The sequence below is a fragment of the Caenorhabditis elegans genome, chromosome III (genome assembly GCF_000002985.6).
Source record: "Caenorhabditis elegans chromosome III".
Taxonomy (NCBI): Eukaryota; Metazoa; Nematoda; class Chromadorea; order Rhabditida; family Rhabditidae; genus Caenorhabditis; species Caenorhabditis elegans.
Window position 1 is genome coordinate 12,698,718 of NC_003281.10, and position 18,909 is coordinate 12,717,626.

General features: G+C 35.2%; 3 protein-coding genes across 6 annotated transcripts in view; all 3 read left to right on the plus strand.

The window, feature by feature from the left end:
* Positions 1-776: 776 nt before the first annotated feature.
* sas-1 (C2 domain-containing protein) lies at positions 777-12,424 on the plus strand. The gene is made up of 7 exons (NM_067250.6): positions 777-854; positions 2,491-2,623; positions 3,534-3,648; positions 6,106-6,210; positions 7,819-8,171; positions 9,045-9,431; positions 11,297-12,424. The coding sequence occupies exons 1-7, from the start codon at positions 782-784 to the stop codon at positions 11,841-11,843; spliced, it is 1,713 nt and encodes a 570-aa protein (NP_499651.2). The 5' UTR covers positions 777-781; the 3' UTR covers positions 11,844-12,424.
* Positions 12,425-12,842: 418 nt separating this feature from the next.
* Positions 12,843-15,157, plus strand: hut-1 (UAA transporter; the record flags this gene model as incomplete). Of its 2 annotated transcripts, NM_067251.5 has the most annotated exons (5): positions 12,843-12,976; positions 13,025-13,168; positions 13,241-13,511; positions 13,565-13,691; positions 14,604-15,157. In NM_067251.5, 5 exons carry the CDS (start codon positions 12,843-12,845, stop codon positions 14,948-14,950), a joined length of 1,023 nt encoding a protein of 340 aa, NP_499652.1. The 2 variants fall into 2 exon arrangements, with proteins under 2 accessions (NP_499652.1, NP_001293604.1); NM_001306675.1 differs by lacking the exons at positions 12,843-12,976; positions 13,025-13,168; positions 13,241-13,511; positions 13,565-13,691 and having other exon boundaries at positions 14,810-14,950.
* Positions 15,158-15,848: 691 nt separating this feature from the next.
* The window catches only part of ssl-1 (Helicase ssl-1), a gene marked incomplete at both ends in the record, with an annotated part of 30,156 nt that continues 27,095 nt past the window's right edge, over positions 15,849-18,909 (plus strand). The window contains 3 exons of one of the 3 annotated variants that reach the window (NM_001268250.2): positions 15,849-16,151; positions 16,793-16,897; positions 16,954-17,182. In NM_001268250.2, coding sequence (NP_001255179.1) covers positions 15,871-16,151; positions 16,793-16,897; positions 16,954-17,182 — 615 coding nt within the window. Of the gene's footprint in view, positions 16,152-16,792; positions 16,898-16,953; positions 17,183-18,909 lie in introns of those variants that run through there. The other 2 variants (NM_001268251.3, NM_001379967.1) reach the window with 2 other exon arrangements.

Here is an 18,909-nt window from a genome sequence, read left to right on the forward strand (position 1 = left end):
GTCAAATTTTGCCAGTCGTTAGCACGCGCCTTGGCGCGTGCTAGCGGCTGGTAGAGAAATATTCGATTAGTTTGAAAATAAAATTGTTAAAAAATAAATTTTATTTTCAAACTAATTGAATATTTTTCTATATTTTTACGTTCATCTTTAATCTATAAAATTTTGGTTAATACGGAGCTCGATGACGCTGATTGGTCCGAAAATGGGCGGAGCGAGTCGCTGATTGGTCGGGGAGTTTTTTCGCGATTTTTTCCGTTTTTTGTGGTTTTTTTTGAATTTGAGACTATTTTTTGGATTTTTTTAAACAAGCGGAATCCCAAAAGTTATCGAAATTTTCCTATATTTATTCATTTTGTATATCTGTAAATCTATGACCTTTTTTCTTTTTTTTCGATTTTTTTTCCTCATTTTCCTCTTAATATGGTGCATTTTAGCTGTGATTTTCTCATTTCCCATGCTAGTTTTTTATTTTTATTTTTGTCAAAAATTCAATAATTCTGGTCAAAAATTGGACCAAAAATTAATTTTTTTTCTCTCTCTGTCCTCCCCTCTCATCTAATACCTATTAATTATTATTATCAGTTACGTGTAATTTTTTTTCCGTTTGTGCCTAAAAAAAACATAATTTTTGGAATAAAATTCCGTGATTTAGAATTTTTTTTTGCAATTTTTTTTCGTGGTTGTGGTAGTGGTTTTGTGATCCATTTTAAGCTTATTTCGATTTTTAATTTATATATTTAATTTTTTTTTTTTCAAAATTTTAAAACTTCTTTCAGAACTAATGAAGCCGAGAAGGGCACCAGTAATTGTCAAAGCTTTTGATGAAAATTTTCAGAGACCCACCGAGGAAAGAGGTACATCCAAATGAGTCGAAATTGAAATTTTAAGAAATTCAAAAAAATTCAAAAAAAAACTTTTTTTTTTTTTCTTTTTTTTTATTTTTTCACAAAAAAATTCGATTTGTTGGTACTTTTCAGAACAAAATTAAAAAACAAAAAATAACGATTTTTAAATTAAAAAAAAAAGATGAGAAATTGATGAGAAAATGACGGAAATTATGAAATTTTCTAATAATTTTTTTTTTCGATATTTCCAAAATTCGAAAATTTTTGTTCTTTATTCTTCAAAAAAATCTTTTAAAAAACACTGCAACTTTTTCCTCACGAGGGACGAGGAAAAATGGTTTCTAGGCCACGGCCGAGGGGCCGACAAGTTTCAGCGGCCATTTATCTTGCTTTGTTTTCCGCCTGTTTTCTTTTGTTTTTCACAGTTTTTTCCCGTTTTTTCTTATTAAAACTGATAAATAAATACTTTTTGCAGATGCTAAAACAATTTCCAAGTGAAAAAATCATGTATTCAGTGGGCAATAGGGCTGTGCGGCTGATGACTCGGCTGATGGAGCAAATCAACGTTTTTCAACGTATTAGCAATGATCAATTAGGGAATACTTGTATTTGCCATATCGGCTGAGTCTTGAGCTTCTGATTCTAGAAAAAAGTTTTTAAAAAAGTGCACACCCCTTCCAGAAAAACTCGTTTTTCCAATCAGCCGACAGCCGACAGCCGAGTTACTCGGCTGATTCAAAAAGCCGACTGTTTTGTCAAGGTGTGTGCACTTAAAAAAAACTTTTTTCTAGAATAAGAAGCTCATGACTCAGCCAATACTGCAAATACAAATATTCTTTAATTGATCAGTGCTAACACGTTGAAAAACTTGATTGTCTCCATCAGCCGAGTCATCAGCCGCACAGCCCTAGTGGGCAAGCAACGGTGAAAGTGGGCATCGTAATATGATGGATTACGGGAATACAAAACCTAAACTTTTTCTGAAACATGATACATATGATGCTTAGATGCTGAAATTACCTGATTTTCATAACGAGACCGCTGAAAAAGTTTTGAGGTTTTCAGAATTCAACTTTTTGTGCGAAAATCTCGACTTTTTCACCAAAAAATTTGAATTTTGAAAACCTCAAAACTTTTTCAGCGGTCTCGTTATGAAAATCAGGTAGTCTCAGCATTTAAGCAGCGTATGTATCATGTTTCAGAAAAAGTTTAGGTTTTGTATTCCCGTAATCCATCATATTGCATTGACCACTTTCACCGCTGCTTGCCCACTGAATACATGATTTTTTTACTTGGAAATTGTTTTAGCATCTGCAAAAAATATTTATTTATCAGTTTTAATAAGAAAAAACGGGAAAAAGCTGTGAAAATACAAAAGAAAACAGGCGCAAAACAAAGCAAGATAAATGGCCGCTGAAACTTGTCGGCCCCTCGGCCATGGCCTAGAAACCACTTTTCCTCGTCCCTCGTGAGGAAAAAGTTGCAGTGAAAACGCGAGATTTTCCGACATAAAAATTCAAATATCGAATAATTTCCAGTGCTTTTTTTTCCATTTTTGAAATCAAAATCAATTTTTTTAAAACAATAATTAGATTTTCCGGAAAAAAAACCCCGCGAAAAAGCGAAAACGATTTTTTTTTTGCAGATCCATACGATGATGTTCAAGTGGAAAAAGTGCTCAAAGATTTGTCATTTATACGAATTAAATTAGATCAGATCGTCCTACCGGACATTAATCCATTCATTCAGAAATTGCATAACTATCGGGAATTTTTCGGGTGAGATAATCGTCGTTTTTTTGTTTTCGGAAAAGTTGAATTTCCCGCCGAAGCAACTTTTTTTTTCTGAAAAAAATGAATTTCCGCCACAAAATTACCGCCAAAAATTGAAAAATGATGATTTTCCATCCAAATTTTTATCAGAAAATTTGAATTCTCAGCTAAAAAATGTTTTTTTCTCGAGAAAAAATTGATTTTTTCGCCGAAATTTAAAGGAGGACTAACGGTTTGGACGATTTTGAACGTATAGACCCAAAATGAGCTCAAATGAACGAATTTCGTAATGAAACTGCTCAAAAAATTTTCAAAAATTTTTTATGGCGGTTCAAAATTTCGAAAAAATTACACTGATTTTAGTTAAAATCACGAATTTTTCCCATTTTTCCGTGTCACATCCGTCCGAAGTTGGCTTTTTTGGAATTATCGTCCTTTATTACATATTTTGGTAGTTTATCTCATTTAATTTCGTCGATTAAAGTACATTTAAAGCCGATAGGTAACCAAAAATCATCGAAATTAGTTACCTATCGGCTTTAAATGTACGTTAATCGACTAAATTAAATGAGATAAACTACCAATATATGTAATAAAGGACGATAATTCCGAAAAAGCCAACTTCGGACGGATGTGACACGGAAAAATGGGAAAAATTCGTGATTTTAGCTAAAATCTGTGTAATTTTTTCGAACTTTTGAACCGCCATAAAAAATTTTATGAGACATGTTTGAGAAGTTTCATTACGAAATTCGTTCATTTGAGCTCATTTCGGGTCTATACGTTCAAAATTGTCCGAACCGTTAGTCCTCCTTTAAATAAATAAAATTTCCAGGCCAATTTATTCTCAAAAATTTGAATTTCCCACGAAAAATTTTGCAAAATTTATAATCTTAACAAATTTTTCAATTTCCAGATTCCAACTCGAATACACATTTCCATGCCTAGATGCAGTTTCAAAATCGCTTAAAACTACCATTAGAATTCCGGAAAAAGAGGTCGATATTATGAAGATTGTATTTAATCATAGAGTCAGTTTTTCATCTGAAAATTCAGAAAAAGCGTGAAAAATCACTAAAAAAATCGCGAAAAATGAAAAATTCAACTCAAAAAATCGATTTTTCAATTTTTTCGTTGAATTCCGTCCAAAAAAAGAAAAGCGACCAATCAGCGTTTCGCCCCGCCCACTTTTCAACCAATCAGATTTTTATTTTAAAAAAAAGCTTTAAAAATCAAAATATGACTTCCCGACCAATCAGCATCTTCGAACTCCGCCCACTCCGCCTGATTGGTTGAAAAGTGGACGGAGCGACGATCGCTGATTGGTCGCAGCTCATTTTGGAGGGAATTTAACTAAAATTGAAAAATCGCGTTTTTAAAGCAATTTTCGTGTTTTTTTTTTAATGGTGCGTCCATAGTCTGCGGAAAACGGGAATTTCCCGCGTGCGGAAGCGTCCATAGTCTGCGGAAAAAACAAGGAGTTTCTCGCTTTTTTTTTCCTCAAAATTCAAAAAAGTAGGCGTGGCCAACCAATCAGCTGTTGTTTCTTGTTTTCCCATTGCTCAGCTTAAAATTTTACAGCCTCTAATTGGTTGAACACGCCCACTATTTTGAAATTGACCAATAACAAAGCGAGAAACTCCTTGTTTTTTCCGCAGACTATGGACGCTTCCGCACGCGGGAAATTCCCGTTTTCCGCAGACTATGGACGCACCATAAATATTTTATGTTTTTTGTTGGATTTTTGAAGCAAAATTTGCTGGGAATTATGAAAATTTGTTAAAAGTTTTCAGCTTTCAGTTTGAGTTTTTTCCAACTAAAAAAAGTGTAAAATTCTGAAAAATAACGAAAAATAAATAATTCAACTCTAAAAAGCGTGATTTTTCAAATTCCCTCCAAAATGAGAACTGCCCCTGACCAATCAACGCCTCGCCCCGCCTACTTTCCAACCAATCCGCGATGAAGTGGGCGGAGTTTGAAGATGCTGATTGGTCGGGGAGACTTTTTCTTTAAAAAATCGAAAATAGTCTCGAATTACGAAAAATCACAGAAAAACGCAAAAAATGGCGAAATTATAAAACTCTGACCAATCAGCGTTCTCGAACTCCTCCCACTCCACCTGATTGGTTGGAAAGTGGGCGGAGCGACGATCGCTGATTGGTCGGGCAGTTCTCATATTGGAAGGAATTTAACTAAAATTCAAAAATCGCGATTTAAAATTTTTTTTTTTGAATTTTATGTTTTTTGTTAGATTTTCTGAAGCAAATTTTGATGGAAACACTCACGAGGGACGAGGAAAAGTGGTTTCTAGGCCATGGCCGAGGGGCCGACAAGTTTCAGCGGCCATTTATCTTGCTTTGTTTTCCGCCTGTTTTCTTTTGTATTTTCACAGCTTTTTCCCGTTTTTTCTTATTAAAACTGATAAATAAATATTTTTTGCAGATGCTAAAACAATTTCCAAGTAAAAAAATCATGTATTCAGTGGGCAAGCAGCGGTGAAAGTGGTCAATGCAATATGATGGATTACGGGAATACAAAACCTAAACTTTTTCTGAAACATGATACATATGCTGCTTAAATGCTGAGACTACCTGATTTTCATAACGAGACCGCTGAAAAAGTTTTGAGGTTTCCAAAATTCAACTTTTTCGGTGAAAAAGTCGAGATTTTCGCACAAAATGTCGAATTTTGAAAACCTCAAAACTTTTTCAGCGGTCTCGTTATGAAAATCAGGTAATTTCAACATCTAAGCAGCATATGTATCATGTTTCAGAAAAAGTTTAGGTTTTGTATTCCCGTAATCCATCATATTACGATGCCCACTTTCACCGTTGCTTGCCCACTAGGGCTGTGCGGCTGATGACTCGGCTGATGGAGACAATCAAGTTTTTCAACGTGTTAGCACTGATCAATTAAAGAATATTTGTATTTGCAGTATTGGCTGAGTCATGAGCTTCTTATTCTAGAAAAAAGTTTTTTTTTTAAGTGCACACACCTTGACAAAACAGTCGGCTTTTTGAATCAGCCGAGTAACTCGGCTGTCGGCTGTCGGCTGATTGGAAAAACGAGTTTTTCTGGAAGGGGTGTGCACTTTTTTAAAAACTTTTTTCTAGAATCAGAAGCTCAAGACTCAGCCGATATGGCAAATACAAGTATTCCCTAATTGATCATTGCTAATACGTTGAAAAACGTTGATTTGCTCCATCAGCCGAGTCATCAGCCGCACAGCCCTATTGCCCACTGAATACATAATTTTTTTACTTGGAAATTGTTTTAGCATCTGCAAAAAGTATTTATTTATCAGTTTTAATAAGAAAAAACGGGAAAAAGCTGTGAAAAACAAAAGAAAACAGACGGAAAACAAAGCAAGATAAATGGCCGCTGAAACTTGTCGGCCCCTCGGCCATGGCCTAGAAACCACTTTTCCTCCTCCCCCGTGAGGAAAAAGTTGCAGTGAGAAATTATGAAAATTGGCTCAAAGTTTTCAGCGTATCGTACTTCTCAATATGCACAATGATCAGATTGAACACTGGCAGAAATCACAGCTAACTATTCATCTACTCGTCAATATGATTGTTAATGGCAGGCAAACTGTACGTAAATTTTCAGAATTTTCACATGATGTCAGGTTGTCCTATCGCTGATCTACTGCACACAAAAATGGCGGGAAAAATATATTTGAATTTTTGCGCCGTCACAGCGCATTTTTATGGCATTTCCAATCACTCTTCAAATAAATTTTCGTGTGTGTTAATATATAAAATTGATAATTCAACGAAATTTGAAAAAAAAATTGGCAAGTTAAGTTGAAAAATCTGTCACCGAAATTGGAGAGAATTGTCTTTTTTAGACCAAAAATGACCCAAACCTACCGAATTTTGAAAATTTTAAGTTCTAGGTTTTACGAAAATGGTGGTAAAACTCTTTTTTTTTAACTAAATCTCAAATTTTGGGAATTATTTCGTTAATTGAGATACTTTATCGGTCAATGCGGACACAAATATGATACAAAAGTATCTCAATTAACGAAATAGTTCCCAAAATTTGAGATTTTAGCTAAAAAAAAAGTTTTACCACCATTTTTCGTAAAACTTAGAACTTAAAATTTTCAAAATTCGGTAGGTTTGGGTCATTTTTGGTCTAAAAAAGACAATTCTCTCCAATTTCGGTGACAGATTTTTCAACTTAACTTGCCAATTTTTTTCTTCAAATTTCGTTGAATTATCAATAATTTTATATATTAACACACGAAAATTTATTTGAAGAGTGATTGAAAATGCACGGCCTCCTGGAGTGTTCATAATTATTAGAGCGCACTCGCGCGCGGCACCTCACGAACTCCAGGATTTACGGGAATTCGTTTCGCGGGGACATCAGTTTTTTGCTATTTTTGGCTTCTATGGGAAATATTTTTAATTTTTCGTTTTATAATATTCTTGAGAAGCATCATCCGAATTGAAAATGTGTAAAATTATGAAATTTGACCGAAAACTGAAAGTTTTACAGAAGGAAGCCACTACAGTTTTTTAAAAAAATGTGTCAGGATATCCTGTTTTGCGATTTATGCGTCGTAAAATATGTCATTTTGTAGAGAATTAAAAGTTTCATAAGAATTTTCGTTTGAAAATTGAAAATTGTTTTTATTAAAGACTGAAAAATCGAAAAAAATAAGATTTTATCGTAAAATTGTTGATTTTTTGAATATTTTTTTATTAGAAATTAAAGAATTAAAATTTCAAACGAAAATTCTTATGAAACTTTTAATTCTCTACAAAATGACATATTTTACGACTCTGAAATCGAAAAACTGGCAATCCTGATACATTTTTTTTAACTGTAGTGGCTTCCTTCTGTAAAACTTTCAGTTTTCGGCCAAATTTCATAATTTTACACATTTTCAATTCGAATGATGCTTCTCAAGAATATTATAAAGCAAAAAATCAAAAACATTTCCCATAGAAGCCAAAAATAGCAAAAAACTGCTGTCCCCGCGAAACGAATTCCCGCGAATTCTGGAGTTCGTGAGGTGCCGCGCGCGAGTGCGCTCTAATAATTATGAACACTCCAGGAGGCCGTGAAATGCCATAAAAATTCGCTGTGACGGCGCAAAAATTCAAATATATGTTTCCCGCCATTTTTGTGCATGGGACAATCTGCAACTACCATGTGATTTTTGATAAATAATTTTTTTCAATTTTCAGACTCGTCCACTGGCGAAATGTCATGTGAAACTTGCCGAACTAGTTCGCCCGCCGTATCTAATTTCCCGGGATTTTGATTTTGTTGGAGACGATTTCGAGGGTACCGCCGAACTTCGAATCGATTTGGGAAGCCGTGTGCAGTCGCTGACGGAAAAACTGACGAATCTGCGGAATGAGAGAAGCTTTGACGATAATACATTTATAGTTTCCGATAGACAAGTTGGACGACGGACTCGATCACGGAGCTCCAGCAGGTGTAGAGCACACTCGTCGCAGAGTTTGGGAAGTGCTACGAAGGATTCTGCGAGGGCTTCTGCTTCTTCGTCGGCGGCGCCTTCTGAGATACATAAAAGGTTGAGTATTTCACTGCAACTTTTTCCTCACGAGGGACGAGGAAAAGTGGTTTCTAGGCCATGGCCGAGGGGCCGACAAGTTTCAGCGGCCATTTATCTTGCTTTGTTTTGCGCCTGTTTTCTTTTGTATTTTCACAGCTTTTTCCCGTTTTTTCTTATTAAAACTGATAAATAAATATTTTTTGCAGATGCTAAAACAATTTCCAAGTCAAAAAAAAATGTATTCAGTGGGCAAGCAGCGGTGAAAGTGGCCATTGTAATATGATGGATTACGGGAATACAAAACATAAACTTTTTTCCAAATATGATACTGCTTAAATGCTGAAGCTACCTGATTTTCATAACCAGACCGCTGAAAAAGTTTTGAGGTTTCCAAAATTCAACTTTTTGTGCGAAAATCTCGACTTTTTCACTAAAAAAGTTGAATTTTGAAAACCTCAAAACTTTTTCAGCGGTCTCGTTATGAAAATCAGGTAATTTCAGCATCTAAGCAGCATATGTATCATGTTTCAGAAAAAGTTTAGGTTTTGTATTCCCGTAATCCATCATATTGCATTGACCACTTTCACCGCTGCTTGCCCACTGAATACATAATTTTTTTTACTTGGAAATTGTTTTAGCATCTGCAAAAAGTATTTATTTATCAGTTTTAATAAGAAAAAACGGGAAAAAGCTGTGAAAATACAAAAGAAAACAGGCGCAAAACAAAGCAAGATAAATGGCCGCTGAAACTTGTCGGCCCCTCGGCCACGGCCTAGAAACCACTTTTCCTCGTCCCTGGAAAAAGTTGCAGTGCGAATTAGGTTCTCCACAGAAAAATCGTTGATTTTTTAAGAAAAAAAAATTGAAAAAAAATCGATTATATATATTCAGATCGCAATCTGTCACATCAATTCCTGCTGCTTCAACATCCACCACCACTCCGACACCGATTCTAAGACCCTCAACACTTCAAATTCCTGCGCAGTCCTACGTGGCACCACCACGGCCAAGAATCGGATCGTCGGCTTCTTCGATGGGATCTGATTCGGTTTTTGTTCGGGATCCTCCTACTGCTCAAGGAGCACCACCACGAGTTTTCGAATTTCCAGACTCCACAGAGTCTCAATTCCGTGAGCGTACTCATCGAACGGTCACGGAGTCTTATGGTGCATCGACAGTAGCCGATACGGTAGAAGAAGTCAGTCGACATGGTGGAAAGTATTATTTGGAAGTTACAGTCCATCAGGCTACTGGATTACCTCCTATTGAAGATGAAAGGTATAAATATATATACCAAAAATACATGGTCTCGACACGATATATTTTTTTCAGATTTTGAAAATAAAAATAAATAAATAAATAAAAATTTCGGGAAAACTGTAGAAAAAAAAAGAAAAAATATGAAAATTCAGAATATTTGCCGTTTTTCCGTTGGTGTTCCGGGAAAAAGACGACATTTTTTAAAGGAGGACTAACGATTCGGTTGATGGTTTGAACGTATAGACCCAAAATGAGCTCAAATGAACGAATTTCGTAATGAAACTGCTCAAAAATTTTTCAAAAATTTTTTATGGCGGTTCAAAATTTTGAAAAAATTACACTGATTTTGGCTGAAATCATGAATTTTTCCCATTTTCCCGTGTCACATCTGTCTGAAGTTGGATTTTTTGGAATTATCGTCTTTTATTACATATATTGGTAATTAATCTCATTTAATTTCGTCGATTAAAGTACATTTAAAGCCGATAGGTAACCAAAAATCATCGAAATTGGTTACCTATCGGCTTTAAATGTACGTTAATCGACTAAATTAAATGAGATAAACTACCAATATATGTAATAAAAGACGATAATTCTAAAAAAGCCAACTTCGGACAGATGTGACCCCGGAAAAATGGGAAAAATTCGTGATTTTAACTAAAATCAGTGTAATTTTTTCAAAATTTTGAACCGCCATAAAAAATTTTTGAAAAATTGTTGAGCAGTTTCATTACGAAATTCGATTATTTGAGCTCATTTTTTGGGTCTATACGTTCAAAATCATCCGAACCGTTAGTCATCCTTTAATTGAAAATCTTTAAAAAATCTGAAAAATTGTTAAAAATTCGGAAAAAATATTAAACTCTAGTTTTTTTCAAGCAAAACTCTGTAGATTTTCAGGAGAAAAAATTTTTTTTATTGGTTTTGTTTAAAAAAAAAAGAAATCGAAAATAAAACTAAACAATGTTTTTTGTTGAAAAAAATAAGATATTTTTGTGAATATTTTAGAAAATCGAAATTTCTTAATATTTTTCTTCGTATTTTCGGTGGTTTCCAGAGAAATTATTTTTTTTTGTAAATTTCGAACATAAAATTTGAAAAAGAAGCACATTTATTACAATTTTTCGATTTTTCGACGTTTTTTCTGAAAAAATCGAAAATTTTGGATAATAAGTTATTTTTCGGGCACAAAAGTACCCGGTACCCGGTCTCGAAACGATCGATTTTTTGCAATAAAAAGTGTGTGCGCCTTTAAGGAGTACTGTAGTAAAAGTTCGTAATTTTCCAATGATTTTTTGAATTTTTTTGTTTCACAGAAAATTTATTTTTTTTGTCGAAAAATGTATATTTCGATGAGAAAAACTGAATTTTTCTGTGAAACAAAAAAATCAAAAAAATTATTGGAAATTTTCGAAATTTTACTACAGTACTACTTAAAGGCGCACACACTTTTTATTGCAAAAAATATGTCGTTTCGAGACCGGATACCGTTCTTTTGTGCCCGAAAAATAACTCGACATACATTTCTTTCTCGATTATCAAAATTTTTCGATTTTTTCTGAAAAACGTTGAAAAATCTTTAAAAAAATTATTTTTTGTCTCGATTTTCACAAAATTTCCTTAAAAAATGCTTTTAAAATAGTGCGTGTGCCTTTAAGGAGTACTGTAGTAAAATTTCAAATTTTCCGATAATTTCTCTATTTTTCCACAGAAAATTTCATGTCTCACGAAACACGAAACAAATTTTTATCGAAAAAAAAAGTTTTTTTTTCGATTTTTTTTCTGGAAAAACGCCGAAATTTGTCAAAATTATCTTATTTTTCTAGATTTTCAAAAAAAAAGTCGCATTTTTCCTAAAAACTTCAAATTTTTCAATTTTGCAGTGGCTGCCTCGCAAGCCCATCAACGCTCGTTTCAATTCTCGGACGTGACGGTGATCTCCGCTCGCCGGTATTCCGCAACTCTCGAAACCCGAACTGGAATTTTATGGCCCGATTCGCTCTAAGCTCCGAACGCCGGAATCTCGTCGTAAAAGTGATTCATCGAGGCGCCCTCCTTGATCTACCACTGGGATTCGTCTCAATTCCGCTTCCAACACCGAATTTCAGTAGATCTGTGTATGAAATGACGGATATTACAAAGATGGCCGCAAAGTATACACATCAAGTTCCAATGTTGACGATAAGTGTGGAAAAAGTGCGGAATATCGATGATGATGATGATGATGAGGAGAATAATCATCATTATGAGCAGTTTCGGAAAAGAGCTCACTCGTCGAGAAGTACCCAGTCATCTCCACCGCCGCCGTCAGCTCAATATTTGCTGCGTATCGAATCTCCGCCAATTTTGGAGAGCAGTGAAGTTATCAAGGAGCGGATGCAACGATGTATGGCGGATTTGGAGAATATGATGAGGGGAATTAACAAATAATTATTTTTTTTATTTCTTATTACAACTTTTTTTTTGTTCTTAATTTCACTTTATTTGACGTGTTTGACACTTTTTTACTATTACGGGAACACTAAATTTTGAGGGGGTGCGCGTATTGCACAACATATTTGACGCGCAAAATATGAAATATCTCGTAGCGAAAACTACAGTAGCGCTTGCGTCGATTTACGGGGGTTAGTTATTAAAAATGAGGCCCCACGAAAAGGGGAGCTGGCACTGTGCCAAACACACAAAACGTATTTTTTATTCTCATTCAACGCACGACTTTTTTTAAATTTTTTACGCTAAACGATGCGTAATAACGGAGTGTGGTTATAACAAAGTCGTGCTGGCACAGTGCCAGCTCCCCTTTTCGTGGGGCCTCATTTTTAATAACTAACCCCGTATATCGACACAAGCGGAGCTACAGTAGTCTTCGCTAATACGAGATATTTCATATTTTGCGCGTCAAATATGTTGTGCAATACGCATTCTCTGAATTTTGTGTTCCCGTAACACTACTACTCGATTCGATTTGTTTTCTTTAGATACTCAAAGTATAAATGAAGAATCTCATGTTTGTTGCGTAGTTGGCGATCCGAGAACAGAGAACAGTAGAATAAAAGTGTGAAATTTGCAATTTCTCGAGTTTTACAACTAAAAACGAGCCGCTGCGCGCCGTAAATCTACCCCAGATATGGCCGAGCCAAAATGGCCTAGTTCGGCAAACTCTTACATTTCAATTTATGAGGGAAGACAGAAATCCGTGAATTTCTCTCGATTATAACCCCAAAATTGTTCAAAATATTTACCCTCCAAAATGAAACGTAATTCTGTGCAAACACCATCGCCATTATCCAATGTTCATCCCTACGCAAAAGTGCACTATTCCACGCGTTTTGTTGATTTTATATTCCGTCTTCGCCACAATAAAAATGCGAAAATACATTGATTTTCGGGGTTTTTTGTTGCTTTTCACTCAAAATGCTTCCCTTCCAGATGCCAAAAAACCATGAGACGCCACATCATCACGGAGAAGTAAGAAGTTGGCTGGCGGAAAGTGGGCATTTTTTAATTTGCGCCGGTGGAATATTGATTTGTTATTTTGTTTTTGGAATTCAACAAGAGAGAATGTGAGTGCGAAAATCAAGAATTTAATAATTAAATGGTTTTCTTTCCAGCGTCCAAGGAAAGTACGAGCTTCCGGATGAATCTATCGAGAAATTCACGTTCACACAGGCGCTCGTCTTCTTTTTATGCACAGCAAACACAATTTACGCGTTTTTAATTCGAAAAAAGACGGAAATTGACAATGTGCCAACGAAGTAGGAGCCAAAAATCTAATAAACTCTCTAATTTTTAATTCAAAAAATCGAATTTTTAATTCAAAATTTCAGAATGTACGCCGCCTCGGCAGCCAGTTATCTTCTAGCAATGGTAGCGTCGAATCAGGCACTCCAATACCTGCCGTATCCGACTCAGGTGCTTGCGAAGAGCTGTAAACCGATTCCAGTAATGATATTCGGAGTCTTGTTCGCACATAAAAGCTATCACTGGCGCAAGTACTGTTACGTACTGATGATTGTCGTCGGCGTTGCAATGTTTTTGTATAAAAATAAGAAAGGCGGTGCCGAGGACAAGGACTTTGGATTTGGAGAGCTGCTTTTGGTACTTGGAGAATCGAGAATTTCCTGAAAAAATTTGAAATTCTTCTCTTCCAGATATTCTCACTTGCAATGGACGGAACCACTACCTCAATTCAGGATAGAATCAAGAAATCATATCAGAGGACGGGTACTTCTATGATGTTCTACACGAATTTATATTCTAGTCTTTATTTGTCAGCGGGTAGGTTTTTTCACAGATGGACACTACGCTCAGTGGAGAAATTGCTTTAAAGAACGCCTATGGTACCACAATGACCGAATATCATGATAAAAAATTAATTTTTGGCCGAAAAACGTCTAAAAACCTTCTAAAATTCCTGAAAACCCCTCAAATTTTTTTCCGATTTTTCAGGAATTTTCTCGAAAAATCATCAAAAATCCATATTTTATCAAAAAAAACACAGAAATGCCCGATTTTTGGCCTTAAAACGTTCAAAAACTATTTTTTTTTTGCTGAAAATCTTCAAAAAAGCCATCGAAAACTGCAATTTTTCACTGGAAATATTTAAAAACTCGATTTTTATCAAAAATAACCCAACAAAATGTCCACAAACTTCATTTCTTTTCTAGAATTTTCATCAGAAATCGTAGGAATTACGAATTTTCCTCCGAAAATGTTCAAAAAATTCAGGGAAGAATTTTTTTTTTGGGATTTTTGAACATTATCGGAGGAAAATTCCTACTAATTCCTACGATTTTTGATGAAAATTGTGAAAAATTCGTGATTTATTTTTTGATATTTTCTGAAGAAAAACGACGTTTTTGGACATTTTTTAGGTTATTTTTGATAAAATATGGAGTTTTTAATTATTTCCAGTGAAAATTTGCAATTTTCGATGGCTTTTTTGAAAATTTTCAAAAAGAAAAAAGAAAAGGTTTTTGAACGTTTTAAGGCCAAAAATCGGACATTTCTGTGTTATTTTTGATGATTTTTCAAGAAAATTCCTGAAAATCGGGGGTTTTTTTTTAATTTTTCAGGAATTTTAGGTTTTTGGACGTTTTTCGGCCAAAAATATAATTTTTTATCATGATATTCGGTCATTGTGGTGCCATAGGCGTGTTTTAAAGCGAATAAAAATAATTTTTATTCCAGGCCTCCTCGTAACCGGTGAACTTTGGTCGTTCTTCTATTTCGTACAACGTCATCCATACGTTTTCTGGGATTTAACCGGGCTCGCAATTGCTTCATGCCTCGGACAATGGTGCATATTCAAGACAATCGAAGAGTTCTCACCGTTGACTTGCTCAATTGTCACGACAACACGGAAATTGTTCACAATTATAATATCGGTGCTCTTCATGAATCATCCGCTCTCTGGACGCCAAATTCTCGCCACGACAGTCGTTTTTAGTGCACTTACAGCTGATGTTGTTGATGGAAAAATGACGGCTGCAAAGAAGCCATTGGCTGCAACTGAGCCAAAAGTGCATAATAAATAAATGTGTTTCTAGGATCTTCTAATAATTTTTTTTCTGTTTTCTAGCTCTAAACTTGTATTTATTTCATTCTTGTTCTACCAAATTCCCACGGATTCTACGCTTTATGTTTCTAAATTATTATTCTTTTTTATTTATATCTGCATTTTCTTCTAAAAACTCTGGTCATTTTCTTGTTTTTTTCTTGGTAATTATAAAAATTAGTCATACAAATCTTGTTAAATATCTGGCTATTCAGTGAACAAACCATTTTCCGCTCTAAATTCGACCCGAATCAATCGAAAAATGGCTCAAAACGATGCCATCTGGCTGCAACCCCCCTGTCGTCTCTCAATTTTGTGTACTCTCTCGCAGCCACGCACGCGACGCAACGCACTCGCGTCGCGGTCGCAGTTCTTTTTCAAATTTATCGCGCCATTTTTGTTTTGCCTCATATTTATCGGCTCACGATTGATTTTCGTCGAAAAACGCGCTTAATCGATTCCTTTTTACCTGAAAAATGTTGTTCCAATTGGAAAACCAGTTGAAGATCGATGAATTTTCAAGAAAATCATTCAAATAGGCAAAACCCGCTGAACTTTGAAATTCGATTTTTGAGTTTTTTGAAGAAAATATAATTATTTCATCATTTATGTTGGTCCTGTTGGTCCTCAGCATAGAAAATTCGGACATGACATTAGAAATTCATAATAACTGCTCCCAATATCGGGATTAGAACGATTTTCAGCTCAAAATATGGAAAATTGGTTACATAAACCGCATATTTGTAGCATTAATCTTGAACAGCTATATGGCATTAAAAAAAAATATATATATACATTGTTTTTTCTCTCGAAGTTTCTCTTTTTGTTTCTAAAATCCGGAATATAATTTAAAAAACCACATAAATTTCAATTTGCAGTACGAGTTCCCCCCGAATCACAATGCCGGCAACACCGGTGCGTGCTTCAAGTACTCGAATAAGCAGACGTACATCATCAAGATCAGTGGCTGATGATCAGCCATCAACTTCGTCTGCGGTGGCTCCACCTCCTTCACCCATTGCCATAGAAACTGATGAAGATGCGGTAGTTGAGGAGGAGAAAAAGAAGAAAAAGACATCAGATGATTTGGAAATTATCACTCCAAGAACTCCAGTCGATCGGCGAATTCCCTACATTTGCTCGATTCTTTTGACTGAAAATCGATCGATTCGCGATAAATTGTACGATTTTTTAAATTTAATTACTTTCCTCAAATCCGAATAATTATTAGATCGCGCTTCGCGTTTCTGCATCCGCGGTATTTTGCCTTCCCACTGAAAATAGCAGATTTATCGAATTTTTAGCTTAAAAAAAAAATGTTTTTTCTGCATTTTTCAAACAAACCTTTTGTAAAACAGTGAAAATCGAATTTCAAATGACTAAAATGAATTTTTTTTTTGTCCACTGGTTGTGGAATGGTTTGAATTTGAAGAAATCAGCGGGATTTTTCGTATTTTCTGAATATTTTTCTATTAAAAATCGGTTTCAAACCATTTTTTGACTTTTGAATAGAAAAATATTGAGAAAATACGAAAAATCCAGCTAACTTCCAGCTTGTTCAAATTCAAACCATTCCACAACCAGTGGACGAAAAAAGTTCATTTTAGTCATTTGAAATTCGATTTGGTTTGTTTGAAAAATGCAAAAAAAAAATATTTTTTAAAGCTAAAAATTTGATAAATCTGAAAAAAATCTGCTATTTTCAGTGGAAAGGCAAAATACCGCGAAGCGCAGCAAGCGCGCTCTAATAATTATTCCGCTTCGAGAAGAGCGTGTATTATTTCATTGTTACATTTCAAAATTATGAATTAATGTTTTTCAGGGTTCTGAGCAGCGGTCCAGTTCGTCAAGAAGATCACGAAGAACAGATTGCTCGAGCTCAACGGATACAGCCAGTTGTCGATCAAATTCAACGAGTCGAGCAAATGTATGTGAAGCTGAAAAATTGCACCACAAATCAATTATTCTAATCTTGTTTTACAGCATACTCAATGGTTCAGTGGAAGATATTCTGAAAGATCCTCGATTCGCAGTAATGGCAGATCTCACAAAAGAACCACCACCAACACCTGCACCTCCTCCTCCAATCCAGAAGACAATGCAACCGATTGAGGTGAAAATTGAGGATTCAGAGGGCTCAAATACGGCTCAACCGAGTGTTCTGCCCAGTTGTGGAGGAGGAGAGACGAATGTGGAAAGAGCCGCCAAAAGAGTGAGTTTTGAAGATAGATTGGTGTGTAAAAAATGAATGTTTATATATTCACTGCAACTTTTTCCTCACGAGGGACGAGGAAAAGTGGTTTCTAGGCCATGGCCGAGGTGCCGACAAGTTTCAGCGGCCATTTATCTTGCTTTGTTTTCCGCCTGTTTTCTTTCGTTTTTCATCGATTTTTTTCGTTTTTTCTTAATAAAACTGATAAATAAATATTTTTTGCAGATGCTAAAACAATTTCCAAGTAAAAAAATTATGTATTCAGTGGGCAAGCAGCGGTGAAAGTGGTCAATGCAATATGATGGATTACGGGAATACAAAACCTAAACTTTTTCTGAAACATGATACATACGCTGCTTAAATGCTGAGACTACCTGATTTTCATAACGAGACCGCTGAAAAAGTTTTGAGGTTTTCAAAATTCAAATTTTTTGGTGAAAAAGTCGAGATTTTCGCACAAAAAGTTGAATTCTGAAAACCTCAAATTTTTTTCAGCGGTCTCGTTATGAAAATCAGGTAATTTCAGCATCATATGTATCATGTTTCAAAAAAAGTTTAGGTTTTGTATTCCCGTAATCCATCATATTGCATTGACCACTTTCACCGCTGCTTGCCCACTGAATACATGATTTTTTACTTGGAAATTGTTTTAGCATCTGCAAAAAATATTTATTTATCAGTTTTATTAAGAAAAAACGAAAAAAATCGGTGAAAAACGAAAGAAAACAGGCGGAAAACAAAGCAAGATAAATGGCCGCTGAAACTTGTCGGCCCCTCGGCCATGGCCTAGAAACCACTTTTCCTCGTCCCTCGTGAGGAAAAAGTTGCAGTGTTATTGTAAATCTCACAAGAGTCTGGCATGATTTCTCAAAGGCGCATGGATTTATTCAGCCCTAAAATTAAATAAATCCATACGACTTTAAAGGTGGAGTTCGGAAAATGAGGATTTTACTTTAAAATGCTCAAACTAGTCCCAAATGCCGAATTACCACAAAAGAAAAACGGAAAAAAATTCATCAAGTTTGAAAAAAATGCGGATGATTTTGTTGAAATTTCAACGCTCGCTAATATTCCTAATTTGAACCGCGCTTTTGTCCGCGCCGCACTCTGTAGAATTGCATCCGCGCTGTTTCCTTCCTCTTCCGGCGCCCTACTTCTTTTCGATTGGAAATGATGAAAAAATGAGACAAAACTAGAATTCACGTAGCGCGTCGGAAATGATGAAAATATCATGGATGCAGCAGATCTACGGAGTGCGGCGCGGACAAACGGCGCGGTAATTCAAATGAGGAATATTAGCGAGAGTTGAAATTTCAACAAAATCAGCCGCATTTTTTTCAAACTTAATGTATTTTTTTTCGTTTTTCTTTTGTAGTAATTCGGCATTTGGGGCTAGTGTAAGCATTTTAAAGTAAAATCCTCATTTTCCGAACTCCACCTTTAAAGGTGGAGTACCGAAATTTGAGACTTTGCTTTTTTAGGCCCAAATTGGTCCAAAACTACCGAATTTTGTAATGAGACGTTCTGAAAATTTATCCAAAAAATGTTATGGCGGTTCAAAGTTCGGCAAAATAGGGCCCATTTTCAGCTAAAATCAAATTTTTTTTTCCAACTTTTTCGGTGTCGCAACGTCTGGAGCCTAATTTTTATTTATTAATCACTTTTTAATAAATATTGTAGCCTTTGATTAGGCGTTTATTCGCTGATTTAAGTACATTTATGGTTTT